Consider the following 22405-nt stretch of genomic DNA (forward strand, 5'->3'; position numbering starts at 1 on the left):
GGAATTCCCTTCCAGCACAACTTGTGCTAGACTACAAAGTCTGTTGAGATCAAATAATCTGTAATAATATTAGTTTCTTCATACTGACACTGATACTTTCTCAGAAAAAAAAACATTTTCTCTCTAGGCTCATCTCAACAGTCGTTAGAGACAGAGGCAAGAGATATTGTAAATTTTTTCAGAAAGTGGTATCAGAGAGGATTGATTTTATGGCCAGTACTTTACATTTTATGACTCTAACGACTGATGCCGGTCTAAACTTGTGCAAGCCCCTACCCTGAACCAGTTTAAGCAGGGCGTGACCAAACTTGCACACAATGCTTAACATGATAGACCTGTTTTTAAATTGCTTTTATCTGTAAATCCTACTTGTTGTTTTATTAATATTCTTTCATGCTTGCAATACACATCATGTATTACTTTTTATTCTCCTGGCCATTCTACTTTTAAATTTCTTGTACAGGTGCGCAGCTGCACGTATAAATACTCGAAAAGAGGCGTGATGCAGTATATATATATAGATAGATTAAATTCAGCACTGGCTACATTGATGTTTACACCATAATTTTAGTATAAATCATTTTGCTTTTATCCTGTTTTAAACCCTACCAAAGAAGTATAAAATACACATGTATTTTTATAGCTCTTTGACCTTAGGGTCTTCCTTTCAGCACTTTTTTATCACAACTGTTAGGAAGCACTTGGTGGATTGATTACCTATATAGGAAACCTGACAGTCTTTTACTTCACTAACCCCACACATGGCCATAATTTATCAGTATTGAATGTTTGCCATTACTATAAATGTTGATGATGATGATGAATGTTAGAAAATGTACGGCACGGAACGGGAAGTAGGAATTACCAAATAAAAATGGCAGCCCCCATAGATTTGAACGCAGCAAAAAACAATTTAGCTGATGCTCTTGGCAGCGACATGAAAAGGTATCTCTAATGACAGATAACATATCCATTTGATATTCTAAAAGATGTATATGCTACTGTTTTCGTACTGCTAATTACGAAACTATAGTTCTTGTCATAATTTCGTGTGTGTCACGTATTTTCGCGATGACTTTTTCCCCAAAGGTAAAATATAATTTTTTTTCCTCATAAGATTTCAAACATGCATCGAATAATTTTGTTTTATATTTAGAGTTTTCAACATCACATTAGATTATCTTTGTTATCAGCTTCTATACAATTTACTTGAATTTTATGAAATTGAAATTTAATTTTGTTTTCATTTTGCAGCTATCTTCATCATCTGAAATCCTGGTTCAGACAAAAGGTAATTTCATATAACTTCAACACATTTTTTTGCTTATATGTGTTGGACTTTGAAACAGCCGACCAATATGTGCAGGGGCTGGGCCCATTATACCCAAGGTGAAGGTCACCAAGGTGTTTTAGTAAATTCTAATGAAAGAAATATAAAAAAAAATCAGATATTATGATACTAATTGAAGATCAAGTATTATATTCAACCAAGATCAAACTGTGAACAACAAAACTAACACGAGATGTCACGCTAATTGCCGATAATTACTGGCCATTTGTCGGCATTTAATAAGCAGCAGGCTTTATTCTAAAAAAAAGTTTCCCCCTTTTTATTCTGTTTTGCAGTTTGCTTTGATTGCAGACGTCTCTAATTATTGTTTGTTACGATTCAGTCGGTCATCGTCTTTTAATTGATTTTAATTACCATTACTGCAAACACGCCTCAGGCTGATACTCAGCTCCTGTGTGTAGTCGACAAGTGTCATATCAGCGTATCGATTGACAGCTGGTTGGGAGGTCTTATATTTTGACAGATGATTGACAGTTTGGTTAAATATAATTTACTGCTGAAGGGTCAAAGGCGCGGTGCTGAAAGGGCAAAATGGCGCTGAAGAAAGGTAAAAGGGTGGCGGTTAGGGCAGAAGGGTGCCACTTAAAAAGGGCAGGGCGCTGCGGCCTGCTATTCCGCTCTAGAAAAATCCCTATAATTTAAGGCACACAATACAATGTAAATTAATTAAATTGACATTGTTTCCTCCTAAATCAAAAACTTTATTACAGGGAGATAAAATTCCAAATATACTTGTTTTACTGTATTTTTTTGTTGTTGTTCAATTTAAAAGAATGTAATATTAGCACCAAACTTATGGGACGACAATTGGTATGAATAATTATGACTGTAGGCACATCACTAATAATCATTCCATGTTTCAGACATGGGGGTTCTCCCCAGGGTTTTGTTATAGCTGGGCTCTCAAAATTTATAGCTGCATACACTTAGTCTTTGTAGCTATTTATTGCAATATGGGCATAACTCATTTCGGTAAATTGCAATTGTAGGTTACCAGTAATTATATTATAAGAATGGTTAATGTGTGAAGTAGGTTGTAAGAATACCACAAAATATACAGATGTTCTTCTCACAGTGTGCAAGTTATAATTATAAAAATAGAACTTGAAACAGTCGTCACCCAGTGTTTTCTCCTGGGATTTTCATTCTTATAGATTGTATTAAAATTACAATTTCAGATTGCCAAGGAAGAGTTTGATATGGAAGCTAGAAAATTGCTCAGCTCTGAAACAGGTACCTATATGTAGTTATTATGTTCCCCTCGGAAGAAGAGAGTCTGTATTGTTTGCTCATTGTCTGCCAGTCTGTTTATCCTTCTTTGGCCGGTAGACCTTTTGCTTTCTGATCAGTAACAAGAGAGTGCTTGGTTTCACAGTTGTCAAGCTTCATAGGATGTGTTCAGTAGATGACCCCATTGTTTTAAGGGTTAGTAAGTCAAAGGTCAAGGACACAGTGACCACTAGACTTAAAGAGGATTCCACCAAATAATTAAAGAAGGCTTTGGCTATCAGTTTTCAAAGTATGATTGTCAGTAGTCAGTAGATTACCCCTGTTTAGTGTTTATGAGATCAAATTTCAAGGTTATATAAATTTACAAAATTACATATCAAATTGCTTCCAGGGAATTTTTACCTTCATAAACTGACTCCGGTAAACAAAGTCAGAAGTATGCTTGTCCACCAAATGAAAGGCAAAAAGTCACCGAATTCAGTAAAATAACAAAAGAAAATAAATGGAAGGTAATCTCATATCCAAAAATTGTCTCTGAAAACCATAACTTTTAAGAAAAACATATTAAAATACTGCCGAATATTTCTCACAGTGGACAAAACAAGCAGTGCACAGCATACATTGTTACGACGTCATTGATAAAATTTTGTTGATACATTCAATACAATTTGTAAACATCTGGTAAACTAAAGGGATAGTGCACAACTATAAATATTAGGATGTGGTTGAAGTAATTAGTGAATCTTTTTTTTGTATTATTGAAATAATGCGAGTTAAAATTGACGAATTGAATAGCAATGTATTGACGAAGCAGAAGTATCTTCATGTTGGGATTAAGAAAAAATGTAATTTTTAGCTCACCTGTCACGAAGTGACAAGAAGAGCTATTGTGACGGCTTGATGTCCGTCGTGCGGCGTCCGTCGTGCGTCAACAGTTTCTAAAAAAATCTTCTTGAAAACCACTGGGCAGAATTACACCAAACTTCACAGGAATGATCCTTGGGTGGCCCCCTTTCAAAACTGTTCAAAGAATTGAATTCCATGCAGAACTCTGGTTGCCATGGCAACCGAAAGGAAAAACTTTAAAAATCTTCTTGTCCAAAACCACAGGGCCTAGGGCTTTGATATCTGGTGTGTAGCATCATCTAGTGGTCCTATGCCAAAATTGTTCAAATTATCCCCCTAGGATCAAATATGGCCCCGCCCCGGGGGTCACATGGTTTATACAGACTTATATAGGGAAAACTTTGAAAATCTTCCTGTACAAAACCACATGGCCTAGGGCTTTCATATTTAGTATGTAGCATCATCTAGTAGTCCTCTACCAAGATTTTTCAAATTAACCCCCTAGGATCAAATATGGCCCCGCCCCGGGGGTCACATGGTTTATATAGACTTATATAGGGAAAATCTTTTTGTACAAAACCACATGGCCTAGGGCTTTGATATTTGGTATGTAGCATCATCTAGTGGTCCTCTACCAAGTTTGTTCAAATTATCTCCCTAGGGTCAAATATGGCCCCACCCGGGGTCCCAAGTTTTACATAGATTTATATAGGAAAAAGCTTTAAAAATCTTGTCTGAAACCATACAACCTAGGCTTTTGATATTTGGTATGATGCATTGTCTAGTAGTCCTCTACCAAGATTGTTCAAATTATGCCTCAGGGGTTAAAAGAGGCCCTGTCCTGGGGTCACTTAGTTATTATGTGAGTTATATAGGAAAAATACTTAAAAATCATCTGATCCTATTCCCAAGACTGTTTAATTATAATTACCTGATGACCCCAAGTAATATAATGTCACTTGACTGACCTTGACCTACTGACCTACTTCCTTGTTTTTTAAGATACAGCCTTGAAATTTTGATGACATACACAGTTTTGCACACAAATCGTAAAACTGAATTTCATTGACCATGAATGTGACCTACTGACTTTCTTAATTTTTATCATCAGTTTGAAATTTGGAACATGTAGCTCATATTACTCAGGTGATTATCCAGGGTCATCATGACCCTCTTGTTCTAGTCTAACACAATAAATATTTGCACTATCAGCACTAGATCTACAAAATGTCATCCCCAAAACCCTTGAGTATCACACCTGCTGCCCCACCCACAGATATTAGTAACACTGCATCAGTTTCTTTTTTTCCCCGAATCTTTTACTAACGACCCTTTTTGATATGTGTATGACAAACAGCTTTTGATAGATTTGATTTACAATATTAAATATATGTATATGAACAGCCATAAGCTGTGTAATTAACATTGTATTTTATTTCTTTAAGCCTATGATGTTATTATTAAAAAAACATTATAACAATAAATGTATCAGTTATAAAGTACTTGCTATACCTTTAGTAAGTAGTTTGCTTCATTTGAATTTAGTTTCGATGTTTTATAGAGCTTTACACAATTGTAACGTTCAAATCTATTGGTTGTGCTTTTGGCAGTATATATAAATATAGACACCAAGGAGTTTTCCTGGATTAGTAAGGAATTTAATACTGTCATTTTTGCAAGTTTTTGTTAACCAAAATGGATGTGCTTTGACATTATTTATTCAACTATTGCTGCAAGAAATATTTTATTTAAACTCAGTACCCCAGAACTGGCAGCCTACATTTTTCACTTTTATGCTAGCTTATTTTTCTTTAATTGTGTAATCAGTCTTCAGATATATGCTTGTTTTCTCTGAAACTCTTGGTTTATAATGATTGTTAACTGTTGTTTTTTTTTTTCAGTACATCTACACAATGAGTTCCTCTTAGCCATCTTCTCCAAGTGCCAAACATTTACATCGTCACTAGGTAAATATATTGAGGATATACATTTGTTTGTTTCAGTATTAAGGCTACTCGCCCACAGTTTGGGTGAAATTTTTCAACATGTTCATTTCCACCAGATTTGGCATAGATTGTATATTTGACACTGAAAAATGATCAAATGAATGAAAATAAAGTTACAGTAGATATTGGTAGAAGAATGTAAAGTTTCTGCATTATTTCAAAAGCATTGCAACAGTTTTCTACCTTTTACACAATATTTCAGGTTAGTTATAAGAATATCTAGCATCTTATGCCAGTAAGTTTGTACCACTAGTCATTTTCAGAGTACTCACTTTTTATGGATTTTTGAGAGAAATTAGTTTTTGTCTAAAATATGTTGGTTAGTCCCTTTAGATTGAAATATATTTCACTGAGTGAATACCAGATACAAGATAATAACTAGATATTGTGTTGTATAGATTTTATTCCAGACCTTTATAGGGGCTTTAAGATCTCATATACTTTTATATACTTTATATCATAAAACATATTGAAAAGAGCAGCTTCTGTACTGACTGTAAAGGACAACTTGCCTTCTATTATTTTTACTGTTATTTTGCTTTGCCGTCGCTTAATTGGAATGTAAATACACAACACCTATTCTGATTTACCTTAGGCCCAAAGTCACCACCAGGTCGCAGCCATTCTGGACATGGAAAGTTACTGAAGAAGGGAAAATTAAAAAGGAGGCCAACTACTATCAGAAGCTCATTCCAGGTATGTTTCTTATATTGAAAAATTATTTTAAAATTTCTTTTTATGAGTGGACTTATAAAAAAGGAAAGCAAACAAAACTCCTAAAGAGGAGTTGATTATTACTTTGAAATCATTTAGATTTTTGGACACGAAATTTCATAGTGTGGGCAAAAATGGTAGTTTCTCGGGAATAAGAATTTGTGGATTTCAACTCTTGGACATGAAACAAAGGGAATTTGACTTGTTTGCTGGGATTTATTTTACCATACAGTGACAAAAAGTGAGAACACCATTATCCATTAGAGTTTTAATTATCATGTCTCCCACCACACAGTGGTGTGGGAGACATTGATTTACTCCAGTCTGTGTGTGTGTGTCTGTCACAAAGCTTGTCCGCACTCTAAATCGAACATTTCTCATCCGATTTCCACCAAACTTAAACAAAATGTGTTTGTTAACTAGCCAAATCGGTCCAGGCGTCTTCGAGTTATGGCACTTGAATTAGCAAAAATCGGCCTTTTTACTCTTGTCCGCACTCTAATTCGAACATTTCTCATCCAATCTTCACCAAACTTGAACAAAATGTGTTTGACCATGAGACCTCGGCCAAGTTCGATAATTAGCCAAATCGGTCCAGGTATTTTGGAGTTACGGCCCTTAAATTACCGAAAAATCCGCCTTTTTACTCTTGTCCGCACTCTAATTCGAACATTTCTCATCCGATCTTCACCAAACTCGAACAAAATGTGTTTGGCCATAAGACTTTAGCCAAGTTCAATAACTAGCCAAATCCACCCAAGCACTTTTGATTTATGGCCTTGAATTACTGATTGGATCCACTCATCCGGACCATCTAATTGGATCCACTTGTCTAAACCATCTAGAGAAACTAGACATTTTTCATAGGGGCAGTTGTGGGAGACATGCGCTTTTCTCAAAAGCATCTCTAGTTGTAAATCAGTTTTTGTATACTCCCGCATGCAGCACTCTCAGTCAGTCAGATAGACATGTTTCAAAATGATATATGAAATTATGTAATTGTTGTTGTTGATTTTCCTTTCATGAAGAATGTGGCAAATGTGCTTTAGAAATTTAAACATATTTGATTTCAGCAAAGATTTGTGCCAGTAAACCCAATGTCCTGTGCAGTACAAGCTACATACAAAGGGACTGAAGAGTCCAGTGAGTGTACATTTATTACTCTTTGACTACTGACCAGTTTGTCTATTCTCAAACATACCATACACACGGCTACTAAACGCTAGCGCCACCACCAAATTGTGGTGATAAGGAAAAGGGCTATCGACATTTCCGTGGTGCAGCTATCGGCCGTTTAAAAATGTAAACACGTGAGTAAAATTTATATTTCATCTTATATTTTTATTGATAGAACTTTTTTCAAAAATCGGAGAATGTAGTTCCGTGTAACAACACTTTAACTAGCGGTTCGCTGTGATTTCATTAAAATAATATGCAAATTGTGGTGTCAGGAGCTTTTCTTCCGAATCTGACAGTGGCACATTTTCATATCGGCCAGTATTCGAACACCATTACGATTAATGGACACACTGTAAGAACATACCTGCGCATGCAAATGGTGTAGAAATGATAAATAACTATATAGGCACACACCATGAATAATAGAATCTCGGGTTAGAAGAAATATTCCAGGATTTTTAAAAGTGGTGGCGCTATAACTCTAGTGATGGCGCTATACAGTAGTGGTGGCGCTGTTACGGCATTCAGTAATACGAACTACTGGCGCATCCGGAACAAAACAAACACCAACATTCTCTAACTGATAAATTGATAATATTCCTGCAAGGGATCATGTTATTAAAGAAAGAAAAACATGATCATAGTTTATTTAACTTTATGAAACATTCTCTATCCAAGAAAAAAGAACAAAATACCCACAGACCCTTGGGACTCTTGTAGTCAAAGTAAATTTCCTTTGTTTAAAATGTTAATGTAGAATTGTTTCTAACCTTTAAATATTCTACCTAAATACAAACGTAAGTGTACTTTATATTCAGGTCATGAAAAATAGTAGCAATACTTTTATTTCAAACAAAGATTTGTGTAGAATTTATTTGTTATATTAAGATTCTGAAAGTTACTTGCCTTTGTATTTTTACGTCGTTTGCATGCATTGTAAACAAAAGACCCTACTTTCACATTTTTTTTCTGAAAAGTACAGTACATTTTCAATTCCAATCGATTAAATATGATTAATCAATACAGCTTAGATGCAAAATCTGAATCCATATACATGTAGATTATTTTGCGATCATGTACAGGTTACTACATGTATTTTGTTGAGTAACGTAATTTGGGTGTAGTGTTGGATAGGTTGATAACATTAATTATTATAGAAATTTCCGTGGCTTGCAGTCAGACATTTTCATATTTCAAAATTGAATATATCAGCTACTAATCATATACAACAGCGCCACCACTAATGTATAGCGCCACCACTTGGGTGATAGCGCCACCATTTTCAAAAATAGTCGTGTTGTAACTTTTTACTGTGTTTTTCGTAATTCTTTGGTGTATGGGAATACGTGTTATTCAGTTCTACACGATTTGCATGCGCAGGTAAGTTTTTACAATGTGTCTTATCATCGAAATGGTGTTCGAATACTAGCCGATATGAAAATATGCCACTGTCAAATTCGGGAGAAAAGTTCCTGGCACCACAATTTGCATAATATTTTAATGAAGTTACAGCCAACCTCTAGTAAAAGTGTTGTTACACGGAACTACATTCTCCGATTTTCGAAAAAAGTTCTATCAATAAAAATATAAGGTAAAATATAAATTTTACTCACGTGTTTACAAGTAGAAACGGGCGATAGCTGCACCACGGAAATGTCAATAGCTCTTTTCCTTATCACCACAATTTGGTGATGGCGCTAGCGTTTAGTAGCCGTGCATACACCTTGGTGAATATGACACAGAATTCGGTTTAAACTGAGCATTTTGAGGCAGGTCCAACACATAATAACTATTGTGAGTACAAACTGACATGCTTGCCCAAAATGGTAGAGTATGTGGGTTGTACCAAAGAAGTATAAAATACACAGAATGGCAACTGGCTGTAATCTCGCGTGAGCTCGTGTCAGAGCGTGATTCGGCTTATCTTACTAAAAACAAACATCGGCGAGCATGCAGTTAAAATTTGTACCTTTAAAACTACATTTAAAATACATGTTAGCTTCTAAAACAAAATTAGTTTAATGAGAAATGGTCTTAAGACACGAAGTACAGGGGGGTTTTTTTGCCATCGAAAGAAGCGTGGTCATACGGTGATAATTATTTTACCGATGAATAATTGCTTTCGCATACAAAATGGCGCGTGGAGAAAGCGCCACTTCCGGTAACGAGATCTCGTTTTTTTGTCACGGGAGGTTGGCGAGATTTGCTCTATATGCCTTCAAGTTGCCAATCTATTTATTTTATAGCTCTTTGGTTGTACTGACTGCCTGTTAAGCTTGACAAATAAATTCAGTTAAACAAGGTGCATGATTTCATCTGAAACCCCCAATTTCTTTATAGAACATGACAGTCAACTGTAGTTGGACATACCGACTGGCTTGACAAACAGGCTAAACATGTTCTTTTAAATGTATACCGTCCATCTGTAATATCGCGGTACTTAACATTCGAGGTAACGACATGAAATGAGAAACAACACAACAAAGTATTTCTTGTCTTTACCGTAATATTTCATGTCATATGCATCTATATCTGTGTGAAAATAAATCGGTTATCATCCAAGAAACTTCTTTGTGTACTTCGAACAACAATAGTCGGCATCATGTGACGTCACATCACTAATTTCGCGGTATAGGTCAACAATTGTGTCAGTCAAACTATCAAAGGTTAAAAAGCACTAAATATTACTCAAACATTGAAAAGCTATCTAAGTTAAACTAACAGGAACACTCTAATGTAAGTAAACGCCAACTTGAACGTTTTATATCATCGGTTTACAATAGCACTGTCAAATATTACTCTCTGGGAAGTGGACACACCAGATATTTTGCAAGTAAACCACAAGGTGTCGGGCGTGGTCATAATGTTTCGGAGCCTAAGTTATGTACTATTACTGAATATTTTCTATCTGATACTTATCTAACATATTCAAATTCACTGCTAAGTATCATGGGTGTATTTTGAGGGTAGGTCGCGGGGACACCATCCCCTCCTCCCTCATAAATTCCGTCGAGTTTCGGCTTTTATGATGTTTCACCTTATAGTGATATTTCACTCATTTTTGCCTTGCTGGGTATGTTATGTAATATTCAGTGTTCTCTAACCTATGGGCGGGACTTAATTTGCATAATTAATGAGGACAAATGCCGAACGGATGGTAGACAAACTTGTAAACATTGCAAACATTTGTTTAATTAATGAATATTTTTGATTTTTTTGCAATAGATGTGCAAAAATACACTCTTGATAAATATTAACAGATATTTAGCATGGTAACTGCAGGTAAGAACGTTTTTCGCTAGCATGCATAAAATAGGTCACAAACTTTGACATGTAAACACCACGCAGGTAGCGAAAACTCAGATACCGCGAAATTAGTGATGACGCGAGATTAGTGATGTCGAGTATACCGTCATTCCAGCTGAACTCCACTTGAAGATACTGACTGGCTTAATGAATATAACACATTGCTTCACTTAAAGATATTCATCAGTTTGATGGATATGACACATAACTTCATCCTTAAATATTGAACTAATCACTGAAGATGCCAACTGATTCTGATTTCCTTGAGAAATATTTCATCTTAACCATTTGTCAGCAAAGATTCATGTGTTTGGCATTCTTAACATTTCTAATGTTCTTTAAATGCTCATTTATGGCATGAGTTTATAGATGAGAAACCTACTGGTATACTCCCTTCCAATAAACAAACCCACGTGTTTAGCTTGGTTGTTTAAAGCACACAGATGCCAATCAAATATCAAAGCAATATCCCCCCAGTAACTGAACAGAAGACAAAACAGTTATATGATCTGTGCCTGTATTTGCTATCCAAGATCTGACATAACGTGATATCATATATCAATGATACATTGTCGTTTCTATGGTCCATTTCAGTATTTGCTGACTTTAGTAGACATGTCAGTGATATATGGTCATTTCTATAGTCTCTTTCTGTATTTGGTAGCCAAGATCTGACATTACCTGACAAATCAGTGATCTATGGCTGTTTGTTGATTTCTATGGTCAGTTTTAGTTAATAATTCATGGTTGCTTTTTACTTTCTCTGTTGTTTCTTTTCAGTATTTGCTGGCCGAGAGCTGACATTACCTGACATATCAATGATACATGGTCGTTTATTAGTTTGTGCCTGGGAGATAGGACTAGTGAGTGTTGATGATGCTGTGGTGAAATTTATTATGCAGGCACTGGAGGTAAATTTTTTGTACAAATGTATTACTTTAATCATTGTTGGCCTCATTTACAGAATTTGTGTAATGTGTTTTGAAAGGACCTTATTTTTTAGAATTGTAAAAATATTTGTACATAGTTTTATTACATCTGCTAGAGTGTAAACAATAAAATATATTCAGTTTTAAAATTTTAGTGTACGTAATGTTTTCAGTGAGGGAATAATCAGTCAGTACATAAAACATAGCAAAAGAGCTTTACATTTTCTACTGTAATTCATATGATACATGGATGGCCAGCTGTAATGGTCAATGCATAATTTGAAAGGTCCATCCATAGTTCTGGTTCACTGAACAGGAGTCTGATAGTTAGCTAAGGTTTATGGAATTTCCTGTTTTTATAGATACACTTGAAAAATATCATCACACAAGTGTTAATACGTCGAAATGGTTACAAAGTCAGGGAGGGAAGGTTCAGATATGCACTAGGAACGAACGTACCAAATCCATACATACGACACAGCTTAATGTTACAGGACAGAACACTTGAAAGGTGAATATAAATATTTCTCTTCTCAGTTATTTCCTTTTGTTATGTTACAATGTCTCAGTCAAGTGTGATACTGTACTAGGATACCATTTTTAGCTCAACTTTTCAAAGAAAAAGTAGAGCTATTGCACTCGCGTCGGTGTCGGCGTCGCCATTGGGTAAATTTTTGTTAAATCAAATATCTGTTACTATCAAAGCTATTGACTTGAAAGCTGTATCTAAGTATCATATGAAGGTTGAACTTCACACATAGTTAACTGTCATAAACTGATAAGCACTATGCAGTTCATAACCTATTTTACTTTTTGACTAAATTATGCCCTTTCGATTCTTATTCTTCAAGCGACAAGCTGTTATTGTCAAGCGTTTGCTCGACAGCTCTTTTTATAAAGTCAAATTTGTAACTATCAAAGCTTTTGACTTTAAACTTAAAATAGTTATTTACTATCAAAGTCTACACCAGGAAAAACAATCTTTATAATTCTGATTTGAATTTTGACAGAGTAATGCCCCTTTTTAACTTAGATTTTTTGGTTAATGTTTTTTTTAATAAAGTCAGATACTGTTACTATCAAAGCTTTTGACTTGAAATTTAAAATAGTTATTTACTGTCAAATTCTACACCAGGAGAAACAAACCCCATTACTCTGATTGAATTATGACAGAGTTATGCTGCTTTTTAACTTAGAATTTTTTGGTTAAAATTTTATGAAGTTCTTACTGGCATAGCTCTAATTCCAAGTCAAGCACTGCGAAAAGTCATCAGACAGCTCTTGTTAGTACTTTTATTAGCTTACCTTAGCACACGGTGCTCATGGGGAGTTTTTAGGATGTTTTGATGTGTGTCCATGGTCCAAAGTTTCTTTAAAGAATATCACCTCTTAAATCACTATGCCTATTTCAGCCAAACTTGATAGGAATGTCCCAACGGTGATTCCCTTTCAGATTCCATGTAGAATTCAGGATACCATGTGTTTCTCAAAAACCACTGGGCTGACTTTGAAATAATTATAAGGTAAACCTCTGTTTAATTCCTTCAGATTATTGTGTATCTCAGAAAACTGGCCAAAGAGGGAGGGCTAGTTTTCTTGTATGGCTGGATAAAAAACTTTGAAAATCTTCTGCTCTAAACTGCTGGCCTGATTTCAAAATAATTTCACATCAATGTTCCTTGCGTAACCCTCTGATAAATTACTACCAATAAATTTTCTTTGTTGAAATCATATGTTTCATATAATTAAGTACGGCTATAATAATATCTGTTTTTTTGTTCTGAAGCTTGTAAGTTCGAGTAAAATATCACAATTCTTAGCTCACCGAGCTATTGTGAACGCTCACCATCCGGTCTGTTTGTCTTCCATTTGTCCATCCGTCCACACTTTTCTTTAAACAACATCTCTGAAACAAATTTTTGGAAGTTGGCATGGATGTTCTTTGGGTAGTCCTCCTCCAAAGTTGTTCAAACTGTTCCGCTTGGTTGCTGGGCTAAAAATAGTAAAAGCTTCAAACGTCATCTCCTCCTCAACTGCTGGTCCAATTTTGAAATAATTTCACACAAATGGTCCTTATGTGACCCTCTACCAAGCTTCTTCAAATTATTACGAACATGGCTGCAAGAGGCAGTGGACAGTTTTTCCTGTATGTATATACTAGTATTGGAAACTTTAAAATTCTTCTTTTATGAAATGGCTTGCCCAGTTTTAAAATAATTTCACACAGATAGTCTTTATGTGACCCTAAGATTGTTCATATTATTGTGATTCGTCTCAAAACATGGCTTCCAGAGGCCGCGGTTACTTTTCCCAATATGTATGTAATAGAAACTTTGAAAATCTTATTGTATGAAACTGCTGGCCCAATTTTAAAATAATTTCACACAAATGGTCCTTAAGTGACCCTCTACCAAGATTGTTCAAATTTTCAGATTCTATTAAAATCATGACCGCCAGAGGGCTTGGTCACTTTTTCATATATGTATAAACTTTAAAAATCTTCTTGTATGACACTGCTGGCCCGATTTTAAAATCATTTCACTCAAATGGTCCTTGTGTGACCCTCTGACAAGAGTGTTCAGATTATTTTAATTCATCAAAAAACATGGCCACCAAGGGGTGTGTCATTTCTCTCTGTATGTATATTTTGAAAATTTTAAAAATCTTAAAAAACAGCAGGCCCAATTTTAAAATTATTGTTGGAAACTGCTGGCCCTTTACGAAGATTGTACAAAATATACTATTTAATAATAATATCACAGACATTTCCCTTAGATTATTATCTCCCAAAACTGTTCAAGCAAGCAGTGTAACTCAGGTGAACGATCTAGGGCCATCGATCATGGCCATCTTGTTGGTGATATATCACATGTCTCATCTGTCAGTGAGAAGGTACTTTTTTCTCGGGTAATATAACATAAATTTTTACCAGACTACATATTTCATATTTCAGTGAAGCAACAATGATAACAGATGGCCAGCATGTACCCAATAAACGACTACCACAGGACTGCAATGAGGGGTACCTGGCTCAGCAACTTTCAGCTAACACATTGGAACCAACCGAAAGAGAACCAGTAACTTTATATAACCTGCTGGAAACATTACAGGCATGTTTCATCTAATTTCTTGTCTTAGCTATCTGTTAAATTTTCAGAGATATCTTTGTAATATCATGTATACAGTACCACCTATACCAGGTTTGTTCTACTGTCCCTTACCAGTATTTCTCCAGAGGGGATTTATGGTTTGCCCCCGGTCTGCCCATCCCTCAGTCTGTCAGTGAAAGTGGGATACTGTAATAACTTAAATACAAGATAATTCTTCATGAAACTTGGTACATTGATAGATAGCAATATGTAGATTATGCACATCTTTGTGTCTTAATCATGATATGAACTTGCGCACCTCCTATTTTTCATTTGGGTCCACCCCCTATTTTTAGAGTTATGGCCCCTGAAATAGTCAAAAATGTACATTTTCACCTTGTGACGCACCTAGCTCAAAAAATATTTAATATAAATGGTTGAAAACTTGCATAAGTCTTTATCATGATATAAACTTGCACACCTCTAATTTTTTGGCTGGTTCCACCCCCTATTCTTAAAGTTATGGCCCCTGAAATAGTAAAAACTAGAATGTGTCTGTAGGACACAGGGTGTGCCCCCCACTGGTACATTTGTCACAAATAAGGGGCAATAATTCAAATGTTTGCAGTCTTAATGGGGTAAAGCCTCAACAAACATTTTATGCAAAGGATTCATTACTTTTAAGCTATGAGCATCACAAACAAAAAATCCACTATTTTGGCTATTTCAAGGGCCATAACTCTGTAATAAGAGCTAAGATTCTCAAGAAGAATGCCAAGTGTGCAAGGTCACATCACGATAAAGACTCCAGCAAGGTTTCCTGAAAGATGTAAATTCAGGAAACCTTGCAGGAGTCTTTATCATGATGTGGCCTTGCACACTTGGCATACTTCTTGAGAATCTTACTCTTATTACAGAGTTATGGTCCTTGAAATAGCCAAAATAGTAGATTTTTTTGTTTGTGATGCTCATAGCTCAAAAAGTATAGGGCCTAGAATAATGAACCCTTTTCATAAAATGTTTGTTGAGGCTATACCCCATTAAGACTGCAAACATTTGAATTATTGCCCCTTATTTGTGACAAATGTACCAGTGGGGGGCACACCCTGTGTCCTACAGACACATTCCAGTTTTATTTTTTCTGTGGCAACAAGTGTGGTTGCTATGATAACAAACAGTCCAAAAGGTATGACAAAAACTTGGATTCTGCTATAACTTAAAAATTACTGGAGATTTTTTCATGAAACTTGATATTTAGATAGACTGCAATATGGACATTATGCACTTCTTTGCACTTCTTTTTGTCGCTGTGGCACAAAATATGATTGCTATGGCAATAAATAGTAATAAAAAAATATGGCAAAAATGTTGAAAACTTAAAAAAGACACGAGATTTTTCAGAAGACAGTTTGGAGAGTCATTTATTTGTCCCTTTATCTTTCTATCCACCTGTCTGCCTGTCCATACACCCGCTCTCCCTGTCTTGCCCTGCCTTGCCTTGACTGAATTGTCTGCCTGTCTTTGTTAGCCCACCATTGAAACTGGATAGTTGCTTTATGACTTTAAATGTAAACCTCAAAGAAAGAAAGAAAAACCTTTTATCAGATGGAAAATTTTGTGCAAGTAAATGTAGATAAAGCCATTTATTTAGGAAGAAACAGTTATTCTTATTGTTAATGATCCATAGTTGTTCATTATCACCTACCAGTGGTTTACTTACCAGGCCTCCCCCCCTCGACCTGTCTGTCCACTAGTCAATCCATGCCGTGATAACATTTAGAGGTAAAACTTTTTTTCATTAAAGTTGGTACATGAATAGATGCTATAGGAACAAATATGGTTGCTTTGACACCAGCATTACAAGAGATTCTTCTTGAAACTAGGTTTATAGATGGTTGATTATTTGATAAAGATGCAGGTCTCAAATTTATTTTCAATGTAATAAGATGTGGCTCCTACGGCAGTAAATAATGACAAATGCCCCTGCCAGTAGGGGACTTTTTACAGCTTGGTGGTTGTCTTGTTCAGTATATACCTCAGAGAGGCCTTTTTATACACCCAATGGGACGTATTATGTTATACCCCTGGTGTCCATCCATCTGTCTGTTTGTTTGTCTGTCCGTCTGTTAACAATTTTGCGTCTGCTGTGTAACTCTTGCACCCCTTGAAGGATTTCAAAGAAACTTGACACAAATGTTCACCACATCAAGATGATGTGCAGAGCGCATGTTTCAGATGGCTTGCTTCAAGGTCAAGGTCACTGTTAGGGGTCAAAGGTCACACTTGGGGGTCAAAGGTCATATGAGTTTGTTTCGTGTGCTCTCTGTAACTCTTGAACTGCGTGAAGAGTTTCAAAGAAACTTGGCACAAATGTACACCACATCGAGACGACATGCAGAGCGCATGTTTTGGATGGCTTGCTTCAAGGTTAAGGTCACTCTTAGGGGTCAAAGGTCATATGACTTTGTTTTGTGTGTATATTGCTCTGCATTGCGATGTTCTTGTTTTTATTTGGCAGATCCCTTTTTTGTTCACATACAATAATATTTTTTTGAATTACTTCCCTTTTATGTTACTATAAATAGCTTATTTTGTAACTTTTTTATTATTGGCCATAGGGAAAAACCGAGACCACTTTTCTGTGGTACAACATGGTTGGTACCTCCAATTTTTAGGTGTATTTTGACATATCTTTACCTTGTAAGGATTTTGTTTTGAACTTCTTTAAATTTTGCTCCCATCCTGTGATATAACCCTTCGGGCGTATAATGCCCCACTTGGCGGAGCTCTTGTTGTCTTTTGTCTGTGTCTAGTTGTGTTTTTATTCTGTCATATTCAGTCATTGATAAACTTTATGACGTTAAAACTTCCAGTTTAATTATTTTCAGACATACAAGAACACTATACCATCACATTCAGTTTATGCGCCAGCCATTGAAAGAATTATACATAAATTATGGCATCCGAGTCATGAGGAGCTTGGTTACACAGACAAACAGGAAGTCCCAGTCAGTCAGAGTACTGCTTCAAGTCAGCCAGTCAGATAGTCTGTGTAAATGGGAGCTTAGTCTGTGAAATAATGGAAGAAAAGATCTCAATCTGCAGCAATACAGGGTTGAGAGGATGCAGTTAAGCAATAAATGAAAGCTGTATCTCATTCTTCTTAGTCAGAGAGTTTAGAAAACTGGATTTAGCAAGATGCAGTTGAGTATGCAAATTTCAAAGCATTATGTTACATCTGGGACAGTAAGGTAGACATTTACCATTTTGCTGGAATTAAATTATTATTTTTGGAATATTAGGGCTAAAAAAGAAATAAAAACTCTATGTCTGCTTTATTCAATAGGTAGACGCAGATCTCAATTTTTAGAGTCATGATCATTAGTAAATTTATTTGAACGTTACTTTTGTAACACATTATACGTTTTACAATAATAATCATATGATATTTGTACCCCCCGACAACAAAGTTGTAAGGGGGGGTATACTGGTTTCAGGTTGTCTGTCTGTCTGTCTGTCCGTCTGTCTGTCTGTCCGTCTGGTCGTCTGTCCGTAGACGCAATCTTGTGCGCACCATCTCTCCTTATCCCCTTGACAGAATTTAATGAAACTTCACACAAGTGATCAGTACCAACAGTAGTTGTGCATGGGGCATGTTAGGTTCTTTTAGAAAAAAAATTTGCAGAGTTATGGGACTTTGTTTTTTTGTTACTATACTATATACATAGACACAATCTTGTGCGCACCATCTCTCCTCATTCCCTGGACACAATACAGTACCAACAGTAGTTGTGCATGGGGCATGTTAGGTTCTTTTAGAAAAAAAATTTGCAGAGTTATGGGACTTCGTTTTTTTGTTACTATAATATATACATAGACACAATCTTGTGCGCACCATCTCTCCTCATCCCCTTGACACAATTTAATGAAACTTCACACAACTGATCAGTAACAACAGTAGTTGTGCATGGGGCATGTTCGGTTCTTTCAGCGACAAAAATTGCAGAGTTATGGGACTTTGTTTCTTGTTAACAATTTAATGAAACTTCACACAAGTGATCAGTAACAACAGTAGTTGTGCATGGGACATGTTAGGTTTTTTCAGAAAAAAAAATTTGCAGAGTTATGGGACTTTGTTTTTTTGTTACTATACTATAGACATAGACACAATCTTGTGCGCACCATCTCTCCTCATCCCCTTGACACAATTTAATGAAACTTCACACAACTGATCAGTAACAACAGTAGTTGTGCATGGGGCATGTTAGGTTCTTTCAGCGACAAAAATTGCAGAGTTATGGGACTTTGTTTCTTGTTAACATACTATGTACATACAGTCTTCATATGCAATCTTGTGCGTGCCTAATCTACCAAACACTTGCACACAATTTAATGAAACTTCACACAAGTGATCAGTACCAACCCTAGTTGTGCATGGGGCATGTTACATTCTTTTAGATAAATATTCTGCATAGTTATTGGACTTTGTTTTTTGTTACTATACTGTATACATACAGTCTATATACATACAGTCCACATAATTATGCAGTCTTGTGTGTGTGAAATTGCAATGTACTGTGTCAGTGCATGCGGGGGGTACATTCATCTCCTTTAGTGATAGCTCTAGTTGTGTTTGGCATGTGCCACAGGCCTTTTGGGAAAGAAATTACCTTTTTAAGTTTATTGCATTATCACATATTTTCATTAGAAATGATTATAGTTAACCTTTGTTAAAGACTTCTGGGCGCTATAGACAACAATGATTGCATACCTGATAAAGTAAGGGCAGGGTAGAGCAGCTTAAAATTCAGCAATTTTTTTTTTGTTTATCACTTTTTTAACATATCATAGATGAAGAGACAAGCATGAATCCACTTTCTCATTGCTGACTATTGATATGTAAAGTGAACATGGGGATAAAACATCAAGACATCAGAATGAGACGCGGAGCAGCATACTAAAACAAAACATTGTGTAAAGATAACCTAAACAGCTACTGCTATTTAATCACTCCTGTGTTGTGAACTTTAACAAACATGTTCTAAACCATTGGTATTTATGTGGCATAAAAAAGTAACATTATGGTAAAAGTATCAAAATATTAAGGCCATGTGTTGTTTGCCATCTGATTTACTAAAGTTTACAGTTTAGATGCACAAAAATTGAACCATGAGGGCATTAGCAGGAGTGGTTAAATATCTAAGCATCTGATGGCTTAACCATGGTTAATCAGACAATAAGCCACAAGAAGGTCTCATTTATTTTCATTATATTTATAACATGCTCACCAAAACATTTATCTGTACAGTGATGATTTGGATGTTATGCAGCTACTTGATGTCACTGTGTTCTGTCACTAGTCTACACATTAACCATTGCATATCTCAGAATAGAACACTTAATTTCTTTCCTTATTTAATTGACAGAGAATTCATGCCATGTGGGAATATGCAATAATGCTATTTCATCTTTAAAAAACATATTTGAATCAAAATAATGTATACATGTAGCAGAACTACATTTGAATATATTTAAACACTCCCAACCAGTTGGGGGCCATGTAGTATAATTCCACGGGTATAATAATAGGTTATTAGACTTGTATCTAGAAATATGCATGAGTTCTGCAGCGGAAATATTGTGAGACTTTAGAAGCGCAATATTAATTATTCTAATATGCTTGTTCCTGTTAAAACACTCTTACGTTAAAATGATGTATAGCAAAATCGTGTTTTACCTAAATTAGTTCACTCAAAATCAGTTATACGTCGCAAGAATAATTCACTCGGGCTATGCCCTCATGAAATTATTCCGCAGACGTATAACCTCCTTCAGTGCATTAATAACGTTGAAATACTGTTTTTCTAAATATTATTCCTTAATTATTCCACGAAAGAACAAGTGCATATTTTTTTATTAAAATCTAATAACCATTTATTACCTACGCATCTACACTTAAAACTATTATATTTAATTTAATGATATTCTAATATGCTTGTTTCTGTTAAAACACACTTGCGCTAGAATGACATCACGTTAACATGCGATGACGTCAATGTTTTTGTTGTGTCCAAGAAAGAGCGCTACTATATTTCATCTACTGTTTTAGATTCAGAGCATATTAGAATTGAAATCATGTATAGCAAAACCGTGTTTTAGCACTATTTATACACTCGGACGATAATACGTTGTACAAATAATTTCACTCGGGCTGTGCCCTCATGAAATTATTACGCCTGACGTATTGCTGCCCATCGTGCATAAATAGTGTTAAAACACTCTTTTGCTATAAATTATTTCTTAAATAATTTGTTGTTAAGCCTGAGTGAAATTGAAAATATCATCGTTAAAGAACTCCAAGGACATACATAAAAACTGACGTCACAAATGACATCACACACTTGATCTGAAATTTTAACGTCAGTGTTGAAAAATATTGACGTTTTAGGTTCCATTGGAACTTAACATAGTTTTTAAATGAGTATGTAAGAATCTCTTTTATTGGTTCAAGTATATTAAAATATAATTCTGCTATTTATTATATTTCTTGATTTAAACATAAAATATGTATTTTGTAGTACAAGATATATTTTTTATTGTTATATAAAACCATCTACAAACAAAAGTCACTTTTTGGCTCTTCCATGGATGTTCCTTAGATACATGCTTGACAGAGTTCAGACTAACGTTTTTATGCTTCCTGAAAGTGGAGCATATATGTTGCCACTTTGTCCATCCTTCCAGTCATTCATTCACACGTAAAGAAGAAAGTTATGTGGCTAGGAGAACAATAGATATTCTTAATTCTATTCACTCTGTTTCTTTTATGTGGCTAAAAAAACAATAGGGTGAACAAAGGAGTAGCCACATAACCACTGTACTGAAAGAACCTCCGTCTGTCCATCCCACAATTCTTGTACGGAGTATTTCACAGCAATCACTCACTGATAAAATTTCGTAGGAAGCTTCATTCCCAAGAGACATGCATAGTATTTTCATGTCCCAGACTGACAATTTCACCATTATTTACTTTTGATTGATCAACTTTAGTATACTATAGCATTTTTTTTTCCGGAGTATTTCTCAGCAACCCCTGGCTGATATTCAGCAAAACTTTGTAGGAAAAGAGATGCGTATATAATGTGTGTGTGTTTTCTCAACAACTACTTATACTTGTTTAAGTTCTAAGAAATTTCCCAAGAAGCTTCAATATACTACTAAGATGAGATGAGCCGTGCCATGAGAAAACCAACATAGTGGCTTTACGACCAGCATGGATCCAGACCAGCCTGCGCAGTCTGGTCAGGATCCATGCTGTTCGCTAACAGTTTCTCTAATTGCAATAGGCTTTGAAAGTGAACAGCATGGATCCTGACCAGACTGCATGGATGTGCAGGCTGGTCTTGATCCATGCTGGTCGCAAAGCCACTATGTTGATTTTCCCATGGCACGGCTCAGATATGTGTCCAGTCAATGAACTGCACTTTTGTGTTTTTAAAATGCAGTAATCATACTTCGGGGAGCATCATTAGGTTTTACAGATATTTTCTTGTTCAGTATTTGTTGTTGTTATGTAAATAATATATCTACATTTATTGAAGTGTGTATTTTGTCTTTTAAAGACCCACCACAACTGAGTGACCTAATCATTCCTTCCTAATGGACTTCATGCAAATCATTCTGATTGTACTGGTTTGATAAGCAATTCTACAAGATGATATATGGACAATTTAGGCCCTCCCTGAATAAATGTGT

General features: G+C 35.5%; 1 protein-coding gene across 1 annotated transcript; it reads left to right on the forward strand.

Annotated features, from left to right (window-relative positions):
• The first annotated feature begins 873 nt into the window (after positions 1–873).
• On the forward strand, positions 874–22250 carry LOC123559854 (transcriptional adapter 1-like). Its single transcript, XM_045351972.2, has 10 exons — positions 874–945; positions 1255–1291; positions 2530–2584; positions 5329–5394; positions 6029–6129; positions 7221–7290; positions 11413–11543; positions 11924–12072; positions 14515–14671; positions 17539–22250. The coding sequence occupies exons 1-10, from the start codon at positions 875–877 to the stop codon at positions 17695–17697; spliced, it is 996 nt and encodes a 331-aa protein (XP_045207907.1). The 5' UTR covers position 874; the 3' UTR covers positions 17698–22250.
• The last annotated feature ends 155 nt before the right edge of the window (positions 22251–22405 follow it).

Source organism: Mercenaria mercenaria, chromosome 15, assembly GCF_021730395.1.
Source record: "Mercenaria mercenaria strain notata chromosome 15, MADL_Memer_1, whole genome shotgun sequence".
Taxonomy (NCBI): Eukaryota; Metazoa; Mollusca; class Bivalvia; order Venerida; family Veneridae; genus Mercenaria; species Mercenaria mercenaria.

Bases quoted from the DNA above. Each gene is read 5' to 3' on its own strand.
- LOC123559854 (XM_045351972.2), top strand. From the start codon at position 875: ATGGCAGCCCCCATAGATTTGAACGCAGCAAAAAACAATTTAGCTGAT. The intron at 946-1,254 runs GTATCTCTAATG...TTCATTTTGCAG, and splicing joins CTTGGCAGCGACATGAAAAG to CTATCTTCATCATCTGAAAT. The intron at 5,395-6,028 runs GTAAATATATTG...GATTTACCTTAG, and splicing joins AACATTTACATCGTCACTAG to GCCCAAAGTCACCACCAGGT.